Here is a 12,870-nt window from a genome sequence, read left to right as displayed (position 1 = left end):
GGGGTCGAGTTCACCGCCTGACCAACTAGTTATTGGTCTAACCCATGTCTACAAAATAGTTGCATTTTTACTCAACTATGTCATCCACTCATAATGAATTTAGCCACAACTAATTATCAAACTCATTACCATCCATGTGAACGAAATTTGAGACCGTCTCAAATCAAGTGGAGAAAAATAACAATAAAAGAGTTTAATAACATGCATATGGATGGTTAGCTAAAGGCCACTTTATTTATTTATTTATTTATTTATTTTACTTAAACTGATTTTCAGTTACCACATTTTCTAGAGTACTGCTATTTCCTATGTCCTAACCCATCTTATCTTTCCATCTATCATGTAAATTTGAAAAAACACAATCTTGTCCTAATGTCGGAGGTGTGCTTAGGCATGTAAGGGCCTTAACCCTCCTAAAATTCTGAAATACTATATATTTTGGGCTTTGCATTGGATAACTTAGGATAATATATATTAAAATAATGCTTGTGACACCCCACAATAAAGAGAAGGAGGGATTTACGTTTCCCCCTCCAAATAAAATGCTATTTCCTTAACAAAATGACTAAGTTACTCCTGAATCCCACCAACACAATTAATAAAAGGCTTATTTATGGATATGCCCTCTGGGCTTTCAAAATAGTCTCAAATTACCACATGTTCTTTGAAATGTTTAAATATACCACCTATACTTTCAATAAGTATCTCACGTTAGCTATTTCGTCAAATTTGAGAGAAGTTCTGTTAATTGATGTGGCCCCCACTTCTTTTCAATCTCTTAACAAGGGAGAGGAAGGGTTAGTCAAGTTGAGAAAATGAGGAATTTGGGAGAAAAGGGTCCACAAAGTCTGCATCCGTGTTAACTTCCCACAATGACATTATTGGCCAAGCCTTGCTTCTCCAGTTCCATGTCTTCTTCAATTCTGTCAATATTCACACAGAGAAGAAGCAGCTTTCAAGTGCAATGAACCCTATTCAAAGATTCGAGCACTTCTTTCAAATGGAATGAATCCTATTCCTTCTCCCAAATCTGAAATCCCCGAATCGAATTCCCCATTTTCTCCCAAATATGAACCTCTAGATTCCCAAATTTGAAATTCCTTCAACCTTCCCTTCTTCCCTTCTTCACCCAAATTCCCTCTCTCTCTAGACGTCCATTCTATTTTTTCAAATATTATTAGCTAGATACCATTTTTCCCCTACATTTAACAGAAAAGTTAACAAAATTGATGGCAAGACCATTTGTCCTAACGAAAAGTTGAAGGACCACGATAACAATTTTGAAAATTGAGAGATTTAAATGCAAATCAGGTCTAAGTTCAGGGACTAATAAAACGATTAACCCACTAACGAATACATTAAGATTCAAAGAAATATATTTGATTTTTCTTCTGCATTGGAATATTTCAAAATTCCCCTTTTAATGATACAAAACAAGGAAAGTAGAGATTGTCATTACCAAGTTTGTACTTTTTCCTATATGTCGAGTTTTCATCATCATCGACACACTGTAGAACTTGGAAATTAATTAGATGACTTACTATATTAGATTTCTTTGACATTAAAACAACCCAACCCATTTGATCCTATAAATATAGCCCAAAGGGCTCACTTACTGTAGTGAAAAGCAAACTTGAAATTTCATTCACATCGACCCAATGTGACAATAATAAAAAAACAGAACGAACCATGGAGAAAGCCCCATCTAAGATTGCTCTGAACTGGCTCGTCTTCTTCTTGGTTGTGGCAGGTGTATCATTATTCTCGATGTTACTATTTGCGGTTTGGTGATTTTCAAACCGCAAACCGAAATTGCGGTAAACCGCATCGACCCGGTTTAAAACCGCGAGTTCTCAAGCATTCACAAAAATATAAATTCACAACCTAAATAAATACACAACCTCAATTTCTCAAACATATATAAATTCACAATCTTCTCAACTTCTCAAGCATTCACAACCTAAGAAAATTAAAGTTACAATTCCAAGCATTCCAATTAAATTTAAACTTCTCAAGCATTCCAATTCCAAACTTTAAAGTTATAAACCAAAAGGAAAATGCAAAGCAAAATGAATTAAAGTTACAACAAAAAAGAAAAATCCAATTCAAAGTTAATTAAAGTTACAAACTAAAAGGAAAATGCAATGCACCAATGTTACAAACTAAAGTTACAAACTCAAGTGTTGGTGGTGAGTGGATTTGAAGAACCCCGTTGTGTTGTTTGAGCATCAATGTTATTTACAAATAAAACAACATAGTTTAGTACATTTTATTATAAGAAGAAGCATAAATAACATTAGTATAAATAAACTAATTACTTACAAGTTGTCATATGTTCTATTTCCTTGTAAAATTCAACTTCATCATCCGGTAGTACTTTGCGGTTTGCGGTCATCAAATACCGCAACCGCAACCGCAAATGCGGTTCGGTTCTTAATACCGCAAATGATTGCGGTTTCAGGTAAATTGTCGGTTGGTTTTTGCGGTTTTTCGGTTTTTCGGTTTAAAATGCCACCCCTAGAAACCACCATACTTGTTAAAAGATGTTCTACTAACGATGACCTCAAAGCGTTTCCATGTACTCCAAGCTCTGCACATGCCAAGTGGCCTATATTATTGATGACTCGGTTGGATCATACAACAAAATGAAAATGGGAAACGTTCGAGTGTGGCCGACTGCAAAGGAATTGTATGTATATATGCAACACTCGACTGTGTTAATGGGGTATGTAAATGCGTACGTACGCATTGATAAAAAGTTCTTTTGTTCTCCTAGGCCATAACTAAAGCTACACAGTTGGTTATGTGACTATGATCTCTCTCTAAAGAATAATAATAATAAATTGTGCCGAGCGCCGCCAAGCCACCCTTGAAACCACTCAGGTGCACTGTCCGGATCATTGGGGCCGAAAGTATGATCCCTACTTCGCTGCTGGAGTCGCTGAAAATTGTGCAGAAACCCATTAAGGATGCAGAATATACAATAAGTTTTAGGTACAGTTCTTTCCAGGAGTTTTGTAAAGGTTAATATTTCAGAAGAGATATGTTGTAACTTGTTTTGTTGCTGTGAAATGATAGCAAAAGAGAAAGAACAAAGCAGCTTGTTTTTCTATTCTATTATCCAATACAAATCTTTTACCAGAGTAACATGAGTATGCACATTGACTAGTTGTGTGCATTTCATGCATGAGGCTTCTCTGGTAGCTCATACCATAGATGTTCACTAATTTTTCTTACAACTACAGAGAAAACAAGACATCTGAAAATTTAAGATTTCTATAATAAATTTGTTTACATACAGCAGTGCTTTTCAAAAGAACCAACAAATTTGAACCATTGAAGCATGAAGGGCCAGGACCACGGACAATTATTCTTTGTAGGTTTTCCCCTGTTCCGACTGATACTGATTCAAAATATGAATATCATATAATTCCATGCCGATTACATTATTATTACAGGCCTTTTTGCTAATAAAATCTTCCACTTAGTCTGCTCATTTCCAGCCATGAATTTAACAAATGACATAACAGATAAAGGGAAAAAAAACCTCATACTCGAAGGTGTGCCTTGGAAAATTCAAAATCTTAGCCACTCTAGACATCTCTGCACCTCGCCATTAAATCAAGTAATCAATGACACACCAGAACTTTGTATTTCAAAATTTACAACTTAGAGGATATGCACAGTTGCGCGCAGACAGACAGACAGACAGACAGACAGACTGTTAAAGGCCGTTCAGGTATGTTTAAGTATAATATGGGTTCTCTGTTCTGCTTGTCCAACTATTTTATAATTTTTAGTTTTATTATCAGGCCCTAACAATAAAGGAAAACCCTTAAATTTGTGAAACACAACTGAGTTGAAACTCAAGCAAATGCCAACACAACAATTTACTTTTAAAGCAAAGTTTAGTTCATCAGTTTGTTTTTAAGCAACTCAGCATTACAAAACCCATAGTTACCTTTCCTTCCAAATTTTAGAAAGGTGCATTGACATTAGCTAACAATCAATGATTATTGACTTGTAAACCTTAACACAACTCTAATATAAAAAAATTAATCATGGCAATCAACTCAAGACTTGAAAAAAACATAAACTCCCTTCTCTTCATAAGAGATAAACCCCATTGATGCGATACTTACAAGTTCCAACAGATTTCCAATGTTTAGTGATTAAGTTTAAACTACCCTGAAAAATTAATTAAGGCAATCAACCCTGAAGACAGCAGAGATATAATTTACCTATACATTTCAAAGCAAAGCAATAATTCTACAATACATATATCTCGAACCTTGCTAAATGGTAGCAGCCTTGATAGCTCTCTGCAATTCAGATTCCAAATCACTAGCAGAATCGGTGGACTTTTTCGCCTCTGTTCTCGCATTCTCTTCTCTGACTTTCTTCTTGTTTCTCCACTGTTCGAACCCGCCAGAAGTCTCATCCAAAGGAGGTGAAACTCTCTTCCCAACAGAATCACTCTCCCCTCTAAAATGCTTCCTAGAAACTCCCGACTTCATCTCCTCCAACCTGTGCTTCATCTCCTTATTTTCCTTCTCCATGACCTCCAAATCCCTTCTCATCCAAAAGCACATCCCCTTTAACAATTCCAAATCACCCGCATTACTACTATCAGTACCCTTCTCCTCCTCTGCCTTTACCTCCTCAACTCTCTCAATACCGATTTTATTAAGTGTTAAATACGGCATTGCTTTGCCAAACTTGGGTGGAAGATTCACACCCCATCGCATATTCACCACCACACTTTTTGTCACTGGCAACACAGTCCTTGCCATCACAGCAATTCCAGAAAAAAGCCCATCTTTCCCACCATTTTTCCAAGCCAATGGCTTCTCTGCCACAGACCCACCATTCAAATGAGCTCCACAATTATCCCTAAATTCACTGTTCACAGCCCCATTTTTGCCACCGCAAGGCTCCAACCTAAGCTCCTGCCAAACAGATGACCCTTCTGAGACAAACCCAGAATCCAAATGGGCACCAACATTGGAGGCAGACCCAGAAATCTGTTTAAAATTAGGGTCTGAAAATGCGGTTTGTTTTAGGGAAAAGTTGCCAAATTGGGGCTTGATGTGGAGAGAGAAACTGGGGTTTATGTGGGAGAGAGAGAAATTGGCAGTGAAAACAAGAGGGGAGTTTTTTGGGGAGCCAAAGAGGCCAAGACCAGACTTGAGGGAGAGAGAGAGAGGAGAGGGTGTGGTGGAGGTGTGAGAGTAAGAAAGTTTGACAGAAGGCCCTGAAGAGAAATTGGATGAGAGAGAAAACGAGAGGTGAGAAGAAGAGTTGGTGGGCATGGAGGTGGATGTGGTGGTGGAGGGGACGGTGGCAATGGAAGAAGTAAAAGGTTGGTTGAAGATGGTTAGAGGTACCTTTGCCTTTATCAGTGGGTTTTGCTGGTTTTGGAACTCTGGTTGGTCTTCTTGAAACCTGAGGGAGATCTTCATCTCTGTGTCTGTGATCAAGAGAATAGGTTTCCTTTTCGGCCTCTTAGGAGAGAGAGGAGCCGTTGAAGCAGCAGATTCTCGATTGCGTTAGCGAGTTCCTCAATTTCGGGGCAGCTGGAAAACAGTACCTCTGGGCCTTAAACTTCCAATGTTAGCCCTCGTGCTTGCTATTTTGTTGAGGCCCTTTTATTTTTTCACCAAATATACACGTTGAGATTTTTATGCAAAATTCACTAGTTTTTTGGATAAGTCGTGTTAGGTGCTTCTCCAAATATCACTTTTATAATCTAAAAGCAAGTTAAGCAGAAAGCGTTTTTAGGGAAATACCGTAAAATATCATCAAGGCAAACTTACTTCTCCAAATACGATCCTTGGCTGGACATTTTTGGAATACCAAGTATGAATACATACCTTATCACTTCTCTCTCTCTCTCTCTCTCCTTCCTCTGCAACCAACAACACTCTCTCTCCATTGTCACTCCGCGACCACCACCACTCTCTCTCTCTCTCTCTCTCTCTCTCTCTCTCTCTCTCTCTCTCTCCCGAGACCCATCTCATCCTCTCATCTCTCTCTTCTAAATCGCAAAACCCACCATTGACCCCATCTTCTAGATCTTTCTTTCGAATCGCCTAAGTGAGTAGTTGGTTTGAACCTCGAAGCTCAACTCCATCGCCGACCTCCAATAGGTTGTCTTCTTGTATTCTTTTTGTGCTCTCTAAATTTGTGTGGGTTTCTATCAAATAGGTTTTGTTTTGATTGCTCTGGTTTCCTTCATTTAGTCTTGATAGTCATTATCTTCATCTCTGTTCTCTCAAATTGGTTTTGTTTTGATTGCTTTGGGTTATCCGTTTTTAATGTTCATGCTCATTTTCTTTATCCATCTGGGTTTTTCTCAAATGGATTTACATTGCTCTGAATTTGTGAATCTTGAAACTTAGGATTTTCCATTTGATGTAGTAGATTTGTATTATCTAATTATGATGATTCTTTGTTTGAAACATCCAATGGATTTGTTCTTTGTCGATTGATTCTTGCATTTCATATTGGGATTTTCTTGTTTACTGTTGTTGTATTGCTGGTGGCTTCACATGTGTTAATGAAATGATGTTTTATCACGCTAAAAATTGGAGACAATTGTTATTTTGGTTTGCTACAATGGAAAATGGGTAACCTCAAAGAAGATGCGTAAATACGAAGAAGGTAACTCAAAAGGCATAATAGTACCACAGACCATCACATTTGCTTAACTGTAATCTTATTTCTTATTTTAGTTTTTGGTGGGTGATGGTTGGAAGGAGTCGGAATAGAGATAAGGGTTTTTTAATTTTAGTTTTTGAATACTGTAATCTTATTTCTTATTTTCTAAATTGAATTTTCAAATATTTTATTATAATTTTATGCCACATAAGAAAATAAAAGAATAAATTTGGAAAATAAAAGCTAGTTGGATTCATTCATTAATGACATTGTTTTAATTGTAAGGAAAGTGACACATGTCATTACCAAAAGGAGAAGGTTAGAGCACTTCCACCCTAAAAGGCAAGGGCAAGGCAAAGGCAAATGCAAAGTAAGGTTTGTCACTATTCATGTGAATAGTGGCAGCCATTACCTTTTTGTTTTCACCCCAAAAGGCAAGCAAGGGCAATTACTATTCACTTTAATTTATTTTCTATTTTTTTTATACTTAAGCCATTAATTTTGGTGTGGAAAGTGAAGATATGACTAGATATTTATTTATTTTAAAAAATTTTGAAAATTATGGTATTTTTAAAGATTTTTTTTTTTTTTTTTGTCGTTGGGCTGCCTAGGCTTGTGGAGCCCATAAGCTACCCAATCTTCATTGCGTTGGAGACCAAGCCTGGCCCTAGGCCCCTTTTGCTCGGGCAAAATTGGAGCGCTAGAGGTGCTCTCAGAGAGAAGGTTGCTAGCATTCTCCAAAAATAAATAGGGAGTTTCACTAAAACACCCAAAATGGAGGTTGAAATTATAAAAAAACCCAACACCCAAAACACTTTATAAACATACCCAAAATCCATCATTACACACTCAAAACTCATTTATAAACACACCCAAAAAGTTGACTTTGGGGTTGATTTTGGGTGTGTTTCTATGTTTAAATAGTGCTTGGGTTTTTTTATAAATACATGTCTAGGATTGAGTTTATTTATAAATTTGTAAAATAAAAATAATCATGCATTTCTGGACTTTGAATGAGAATATTTCCATGTGGAAGGCTCTGCATAAACGTTTAAACGTTACATGAATGGATTGATTAATAGTGTGTATGTATTTTAATACATGATTACATACATGGTCAACAAAAATTCAGTCCAAAACTTTCGGACACAAGTTTGACATTGTTATCCTCATTTCATGTCATCTTGGATATGGATGCAGTTGTTTCAGCATACATCTTCTGTACAACTATTCAAGAATTAGTTGCGGAACCTAAGTCTGATTTGAATTATGAATGTATCGAATCAGAATTCGATTACGTGTTCGATTTCCAATCAACTGGTTTCATCCTGTTCGTATTGGCTTCTAGTGGAGGAAGTCCGTCATCATCACTTGAGTCAAGCTCATTCTCTTCTTGTTGGGAGGTAGTGTCTCCCTTGCAGACTTGCTTTGCATCCATATGGAATTGCGGATTTGAAGATTTCTGGCCTTCATTGGGTGGTCAAAGCAAATATAAGGAACAAAAGAGCAACAACAACAAAAAAACAAAAAAAAGATGAGGTGGAGGAGATGCGTGTTAGTGCCTGTCTCTCAACACTTAAAAACATTACAGAAAATGTGCCACAAGGCTGCAGGATTTCACACTACACTTCCATGAGCTACCTTTTTCCATCTTTCGGTAGGATTATGTGCTAGGTATGGAAACTATGGGAGGCTTGTTGGACTACTATTTCCACACAAAAAACAGAAAAAAGAAAAAGAATTTTGACAAGTTGCAACATAATGCTCAAATAGTAGACCTTCACCTATATGAAGGAAGCCAGAGTAAAAGGACATCGTACTATTAAATGTTTATGCAAGCCAAGTTTTAGAGGGTGGCATATAGTGAGATAGTGGCACAAGATGTGAAGAGAATACACACCATTCTGGTGATTTCTTAAGCGCACGAACTTGTTTGTAAAACAGAACTTGCAAAACAATGCATGCCACTTTGCTGCCAGATTCGACAACCTTCTCCTTTTCACTTGCATCAACTACAACAAAGCTCCCTGCATAGAAAATGAATGCAAAAACAATTTATTTTTGGGTACATTTACTAGAATCTGTTGAAATTGGTTGACGTTAAAGGGAACAGAGTCAACATATGTTGTTTTATCCACATGCTCTTTTGAAATTTAGCTAGAAACAAAGCCAAAGATTTCTCTCCTTGTGCATCCATGACCTTAAATGAGTAGAGCATAATCAAAGGCAAGCAGCAAACACATTGTGCAGTACAAATTCAGTTAATTTCTTTACGAACATAAGTTCAATCTAAGAATTAGCCCAACCCCAGCACATCCCTTTATGATTTGAGTGAAGTCCTAGGGCATAGGAAGGAGCCAACCCACTAACTTATAGCCATTAGTGCATTTTCATTAACACTAGCTGTTAACTACATGTAGAAGGATTTTGAAAAAAAAATAAATAGCTTTTAGGGTTAAAGATTGGCACTTCACTGCAACCAAGTGCGTGAAGAAATAGATTGAATATGAACAGAGTCTTAGAAGGGTTGACCACACAAAAAAAAAAAAAAAAAAAAAAGAGACGAAGAAACAAAATTAGGGATTTATTGAATAGAATAGCACCTCAATGAGATTGGAACCACAGAGAGAAACTACTTGCATTATAGAGTGACCACAGCAAGGATGGTTAACTAACCCCCGCTGCCTTGTCCACAAATTTTATCTAAATTATCATATGAATATGCAAATATCAATAACCCACTGCCACTAAATTACAATTTCCAATCACATTATCAACATAACAATATCAATCCAACAAAAAAAACATAACAATATCAATCAATTATAAAATCTAATTCAAATAACAATATCAATATCATATCAATAAATTATAATCCATAAAAAAACACTACACATATCAATTTCATTAAAAATATAAATTTAACTTGAAAAATTATAACCCCCGCATTTAATTTACCATTTAGTAAAATTATTAATCCCGGCCCGGAACGTGCTTGTGCCACACTCGGGCCCAAGAACTAATCCATTTAATTTGAATTTTTTTCACTTCATTTTTTTTCACTAGATAATTCAAATTATAAACTAAAAATATAATTAGAGGCAAAAAATGATGAACTATTTGAAAACATTAATCAATCAAACATCCAAACAATATGAAAATGGCAGAGGGTAAGAAGTGTCAAACTCTACAAAGTCCACTTCAACTTTTCATCTTTAAACAACTTATTATTTTATATGTGAAATAATGTCTTACTTTGATTATAAGATAAGCATTTATGTCATATGTACTGATTAGATATCAAGTCCAATATTGTTTAATTAATTTGTAGTTGATATGTTTAATTCATTAAGGACCCAAGTAATTTCCCTAAAATGAAATACATCAAATGTAATAACCCAAACCTAAAATTAATATTTAATTATTAATTTATTTGAGAAAAAGACTAAAATACCCCTAGAATATTTTATTAGTTTAAAAGTTGACTTTTTGACCGGGAAGGAATTTGAGGATTCCAGTTGTACCGTTGCGTAGAGCGCGACGAAAAGAGTTCGTAGACATGTAGTGGACTCAAAACGGATCAAGTCCAGTGGCAGAACCGTAAATATCTCGAACTTCAAATTTTATAAACCCAGATTTTTCTGGGTTTCGGGGGGAGAAGGAGCCGACTTTCTGAGCTGATTCCTCTCAGCTCTGACCCCGATTCAGGCAATACCAGTGCCAAATGAACCACGAAACTTCCTCTTCCAACCCCAGCCATTCGCCGCCATGATCCGCCGCCATAGTCCAGCGTTCGTTCTCCGTCGTCCGGCCACCAAATCGGACGAGTGGAATGGTTTTCTAGCTATTTTTCATGCTCTAGCTGCTGATTGGGTAGGATTTCAGAAATTTCAGAAATTTACACATCACACGGCCATTTTCACTTTTGAGGTTGGTTGGCTCCAAATAGGGTGTTTACCTAGGATAAGTCTTGAGCCGAGAATAGGGTAGTTCTAGAGTGATAGTCCTCACGAGCGCATAGGATTTCGCGGATCTTAACGGATACCGTTTGAAAACGGATCTCGCCTAGTGTGTGATTTCCGGGTTCACTAGTTTTGCACCGTTGGATCATAACAATTTTCAGGTATGTTAATCTAGACTTTTCCAGGATCGTATAGTATTTGACGGATCGTAAAACGGAGTCCGGATACACCTCGATTTCAAAGTGGAAATTGGGTCGTCGTTTCATCATATAAATAATGACATTATGTCAAATTATTGCGTCATTTAAATGAAATGCGGTGGAGTGGTGGTTGGGGTTAGGGCTTAGGGTTTAAGAGGGAGTGTTAAACTACGGGAATTAAGGGTTTGGAGGACGCCTGGCTCAGGTCATTAAACTTTATATTTTCATTGATTTTCTTTTCTTCTTTTGGATAAAATGAGATGGGGACCATATCACCGTTTTTTTTATTCCAGGTCTTTTCAGTTTTGTTTTCTTCTCTCTTTTGTGTGGGTGTCAGGGTGTGTGTCATAGAATATGCTTATGAACCAGAATTTTCCGGGAACCTTCTATATTATTAACAGTAATAGATGTCTTTGTGTGGCATTTGTCCATCGACCTCATGGTTATAATTTCATCATATCCATTCTTATGGTGTTTGATAAAGTATCTTTTTCAACATTAAAAAATACCCTAAAAAACTATATGACTTTGATTGGGCTATGTTGTTTTCTATTTTAGGGTTAAACGCCAAAATGTCACTAATTATGAACTGCTTATAGTGTAGTATCGGAGTCACAATATATATATATATATTCTTATTTTATTGAGGGATTTTTCAAATAATTTTATTTGAGGGATGCCCTTTAGGATCCTTTAGGGTACCTTATGAATTTTTTTTCCAACGATCCAAGTCATTTATTTTTTAAGTTTTCATTCATAGATCATTCTTGCAAAAAATTAGACAAATCGGCAAAAAATTAGACAAATCGGAAACTATTTAGACATCTAAAATGTGCAGAGATGATAAAATGGTATCTAAAATCCAAACCGTTTAGACATCTAAAATCCAAACCTACAAAACATGCTTCTACTAAAACTTAATAATTTAATTGAGTGGTCAAATGATATCGGATTCAAGTGATTTTTTGCTAGGGTTATTTACTCAAATGGTCCTCAAATTTATACTTGATTTACATTTTGGTCCCTCAATTAAATTATTCATTCAAATGGTCCATCAACTCTATATTATTCGGCAAATTGGTCATACCATCTAATTTTCTATTAGATTTAACCAAATTTTAGGGTAAATATGACTTTTCATAATTAACAAATAAAAATAGGGTTAAAATAAATATAAAATTAGAAACACTTGAAGAAAAAAAGAAAAAAAATCATAACACCCAAATATTACTTTTCATAATCCGGAGCTGATGTCCCAGAAATCAAATGAGAGTTTTCCCGGTATCATGGAGGTGTATAAACTGATGTTGAAGGTTTTGACAGTTGGGATCCCATCATCTGTGTTGTAGGTCAAAAGGATCTGTGCCCCAGCCATCTTGGTGGAGGTGGGGTTGATGCCCCATGCTACCTAGTTGTCAAATTGGGAGGGCGTAGAGACAAGGGTGATGGATAAAGAGGAGTTGGAGGTATTGTAGGTCCAGTGGAGGTAGGAGCTGAGGATGGGGAGGTCGGGTGAGACTAGCAGAGCTAGGAATGAGAAGAAGAAGAAAAAGAACTACCTAGCTGTCAGATTGGGAGGGCGTAGAGACAAAGGCAATGGATAAAGAGGAGTTGGAGGTATTGTAGGTCCAATTGAGTTAAGAGTTGAGGATGGGAAGGTAAGAAGAAGAAGAAGAAGAAGAAGAAGAAGAAGAAGAAGAAGAAGAAGAAGAAGAAGAAGAGTTTATGGATGAAATGACTAATTTGCCCTCATATTTAATGGAAATATTGACCGAATATAACGGTATGACCAATAGACCAAATAATATAGAGTTGATGGATCATTTGAACAAATAATTTAATTGAGAAATTAAAATGTAAATCAGGTATAAGTTTGAGAACCATTTGAGTAAATAACCCTTTTTTGCTAATATGATTTTCGAATGAATATTTACAAAATATAAGGTTTGGATTAATAAAATGCAATGTATGATAGACCCTAGGGGTGGCATTTTAAACCGAAAAACCGAAAAACCGCAAAAACCAATCGACAATTTACAGCAATGAAA

General features: G+C 36.3%; 2 protein-coding genes across 6 annotated transcripts; both read right to left on the bottom strand.

Annotated features, from left to right (window-relative positions):
* Window positions 1-2,524: 2,524 nt before the first annotated feature.
* Window positions 2,525-5,655, bottom strand: LOC103336989 (uncharacterized). Of its 5 annotated transcripts, none has more exons than XM_008240119.3 (2): window positions 4,292-5,655; window positions 2,525-2,590 (listed from the first exon to the last, which is right to left on the bottom strand). In XM_008240119.3, the coding sequence occupies exon 1, from the start codon at window positions 5,460-5,462 to the stop codon at window positions 4,296-4,298; it is 1,167 nt and encodes a 388-aa protein (XP_008238341.2). In that variant the 5' UTR covers window positions 5,463-5,655; the 3' UTR covers window positions 2,525-2,590; window positions 4,292-4,295. The 5 variants fall into 5 exon arrangements, with proteins under 5 accessions (XP_008238341.2, XP_088897817.1, XP_008238342.2 ...); XM_089041691.1 differs by lacking the exon at window positions 2,525-2,590 and adding an exon at window positions 2,678-2,932; XM_008240120.3 differs by lacking the exon at window positions 2,525-2,590 and adding an exon at window positions 2,678-2,941 and having other exon boundaries at window positions 4,292-5,654.
* Window positions 5,656-7,954: 2,299 nt separating this feature from the next.
* On the bottom strand, window positions 7,955-9,302 carry LOC103336988 (uncharacterized). The gene is made up of 4 exons (XM_089041954.1): window positions 9,264-9,302; window positions 8,781-8,860; window positions 8,497-8,683; window positions 7,955-8,122 (listed from the first exon to the last, which is right to left on the bottom strand). Exons 1-4 carry the CDS (start codon window positions 9,300-9,302, stop codon window positions 7,955-7,957), a joined length of 474 nt encoding a protein of 157 aa, XP_088898080.1.
* Window positions 9,303-12,870: the final 3,568 nt, after the last annotated feature.

The sequence above is a fragment of the Prunus mume genome, linkage group LG7 (genome assembly GCF_029339155.1).
Source record: "Prunus mume cultivar Tortuosa linkage group LG7, ASM2933915v1, whole genome shotgun sequence".
NCBI classification, from domain to species: domain Eukaryota; kingdom Viridiplantae; phylum Streptophyta; class Magnoliopsida; order Rosales; family Rosaceae; genus Prunus; species Prunus mume.
The sequence above is the reverse complement of the archived record's forward strand: the minus strand, read 5'-3'. Positions and strand labels throughout refer to the sequence as shown.

Excerpts from the sequence above, each read along its gene's own strand:
- LOC103336989 (XM_008240119.3), bottom strand. The coding sequence starts at position 5,462 with ATGAAGATCTCCCTCAGGTTTCAAGAAGACCAACCAGAGTTCCAAAAC.
- LOC103336988 (XM_089041954.1), bottom strand. The coding sequence starts at position 9,302 with ATGCAAGTAGTTTCTCTCTGTGGTTCCAATCTCATTGAG. Across the intron at positions 8,861-9,263 it reads GTGGTTCCAATCTCATTGAG|GTCATGGATGCACAAGGAGA; the intron begins GTGCTATTCTAT and ends TACTCATTTAAG. Across the intron at positions 8,684-8,780 it reads ATGTGGATAAAACAACATAT|CTTTGTTGTAGTTGATGCAA; the intron begins GTTGACTCTGTT and ends CTATGCAGGGAG.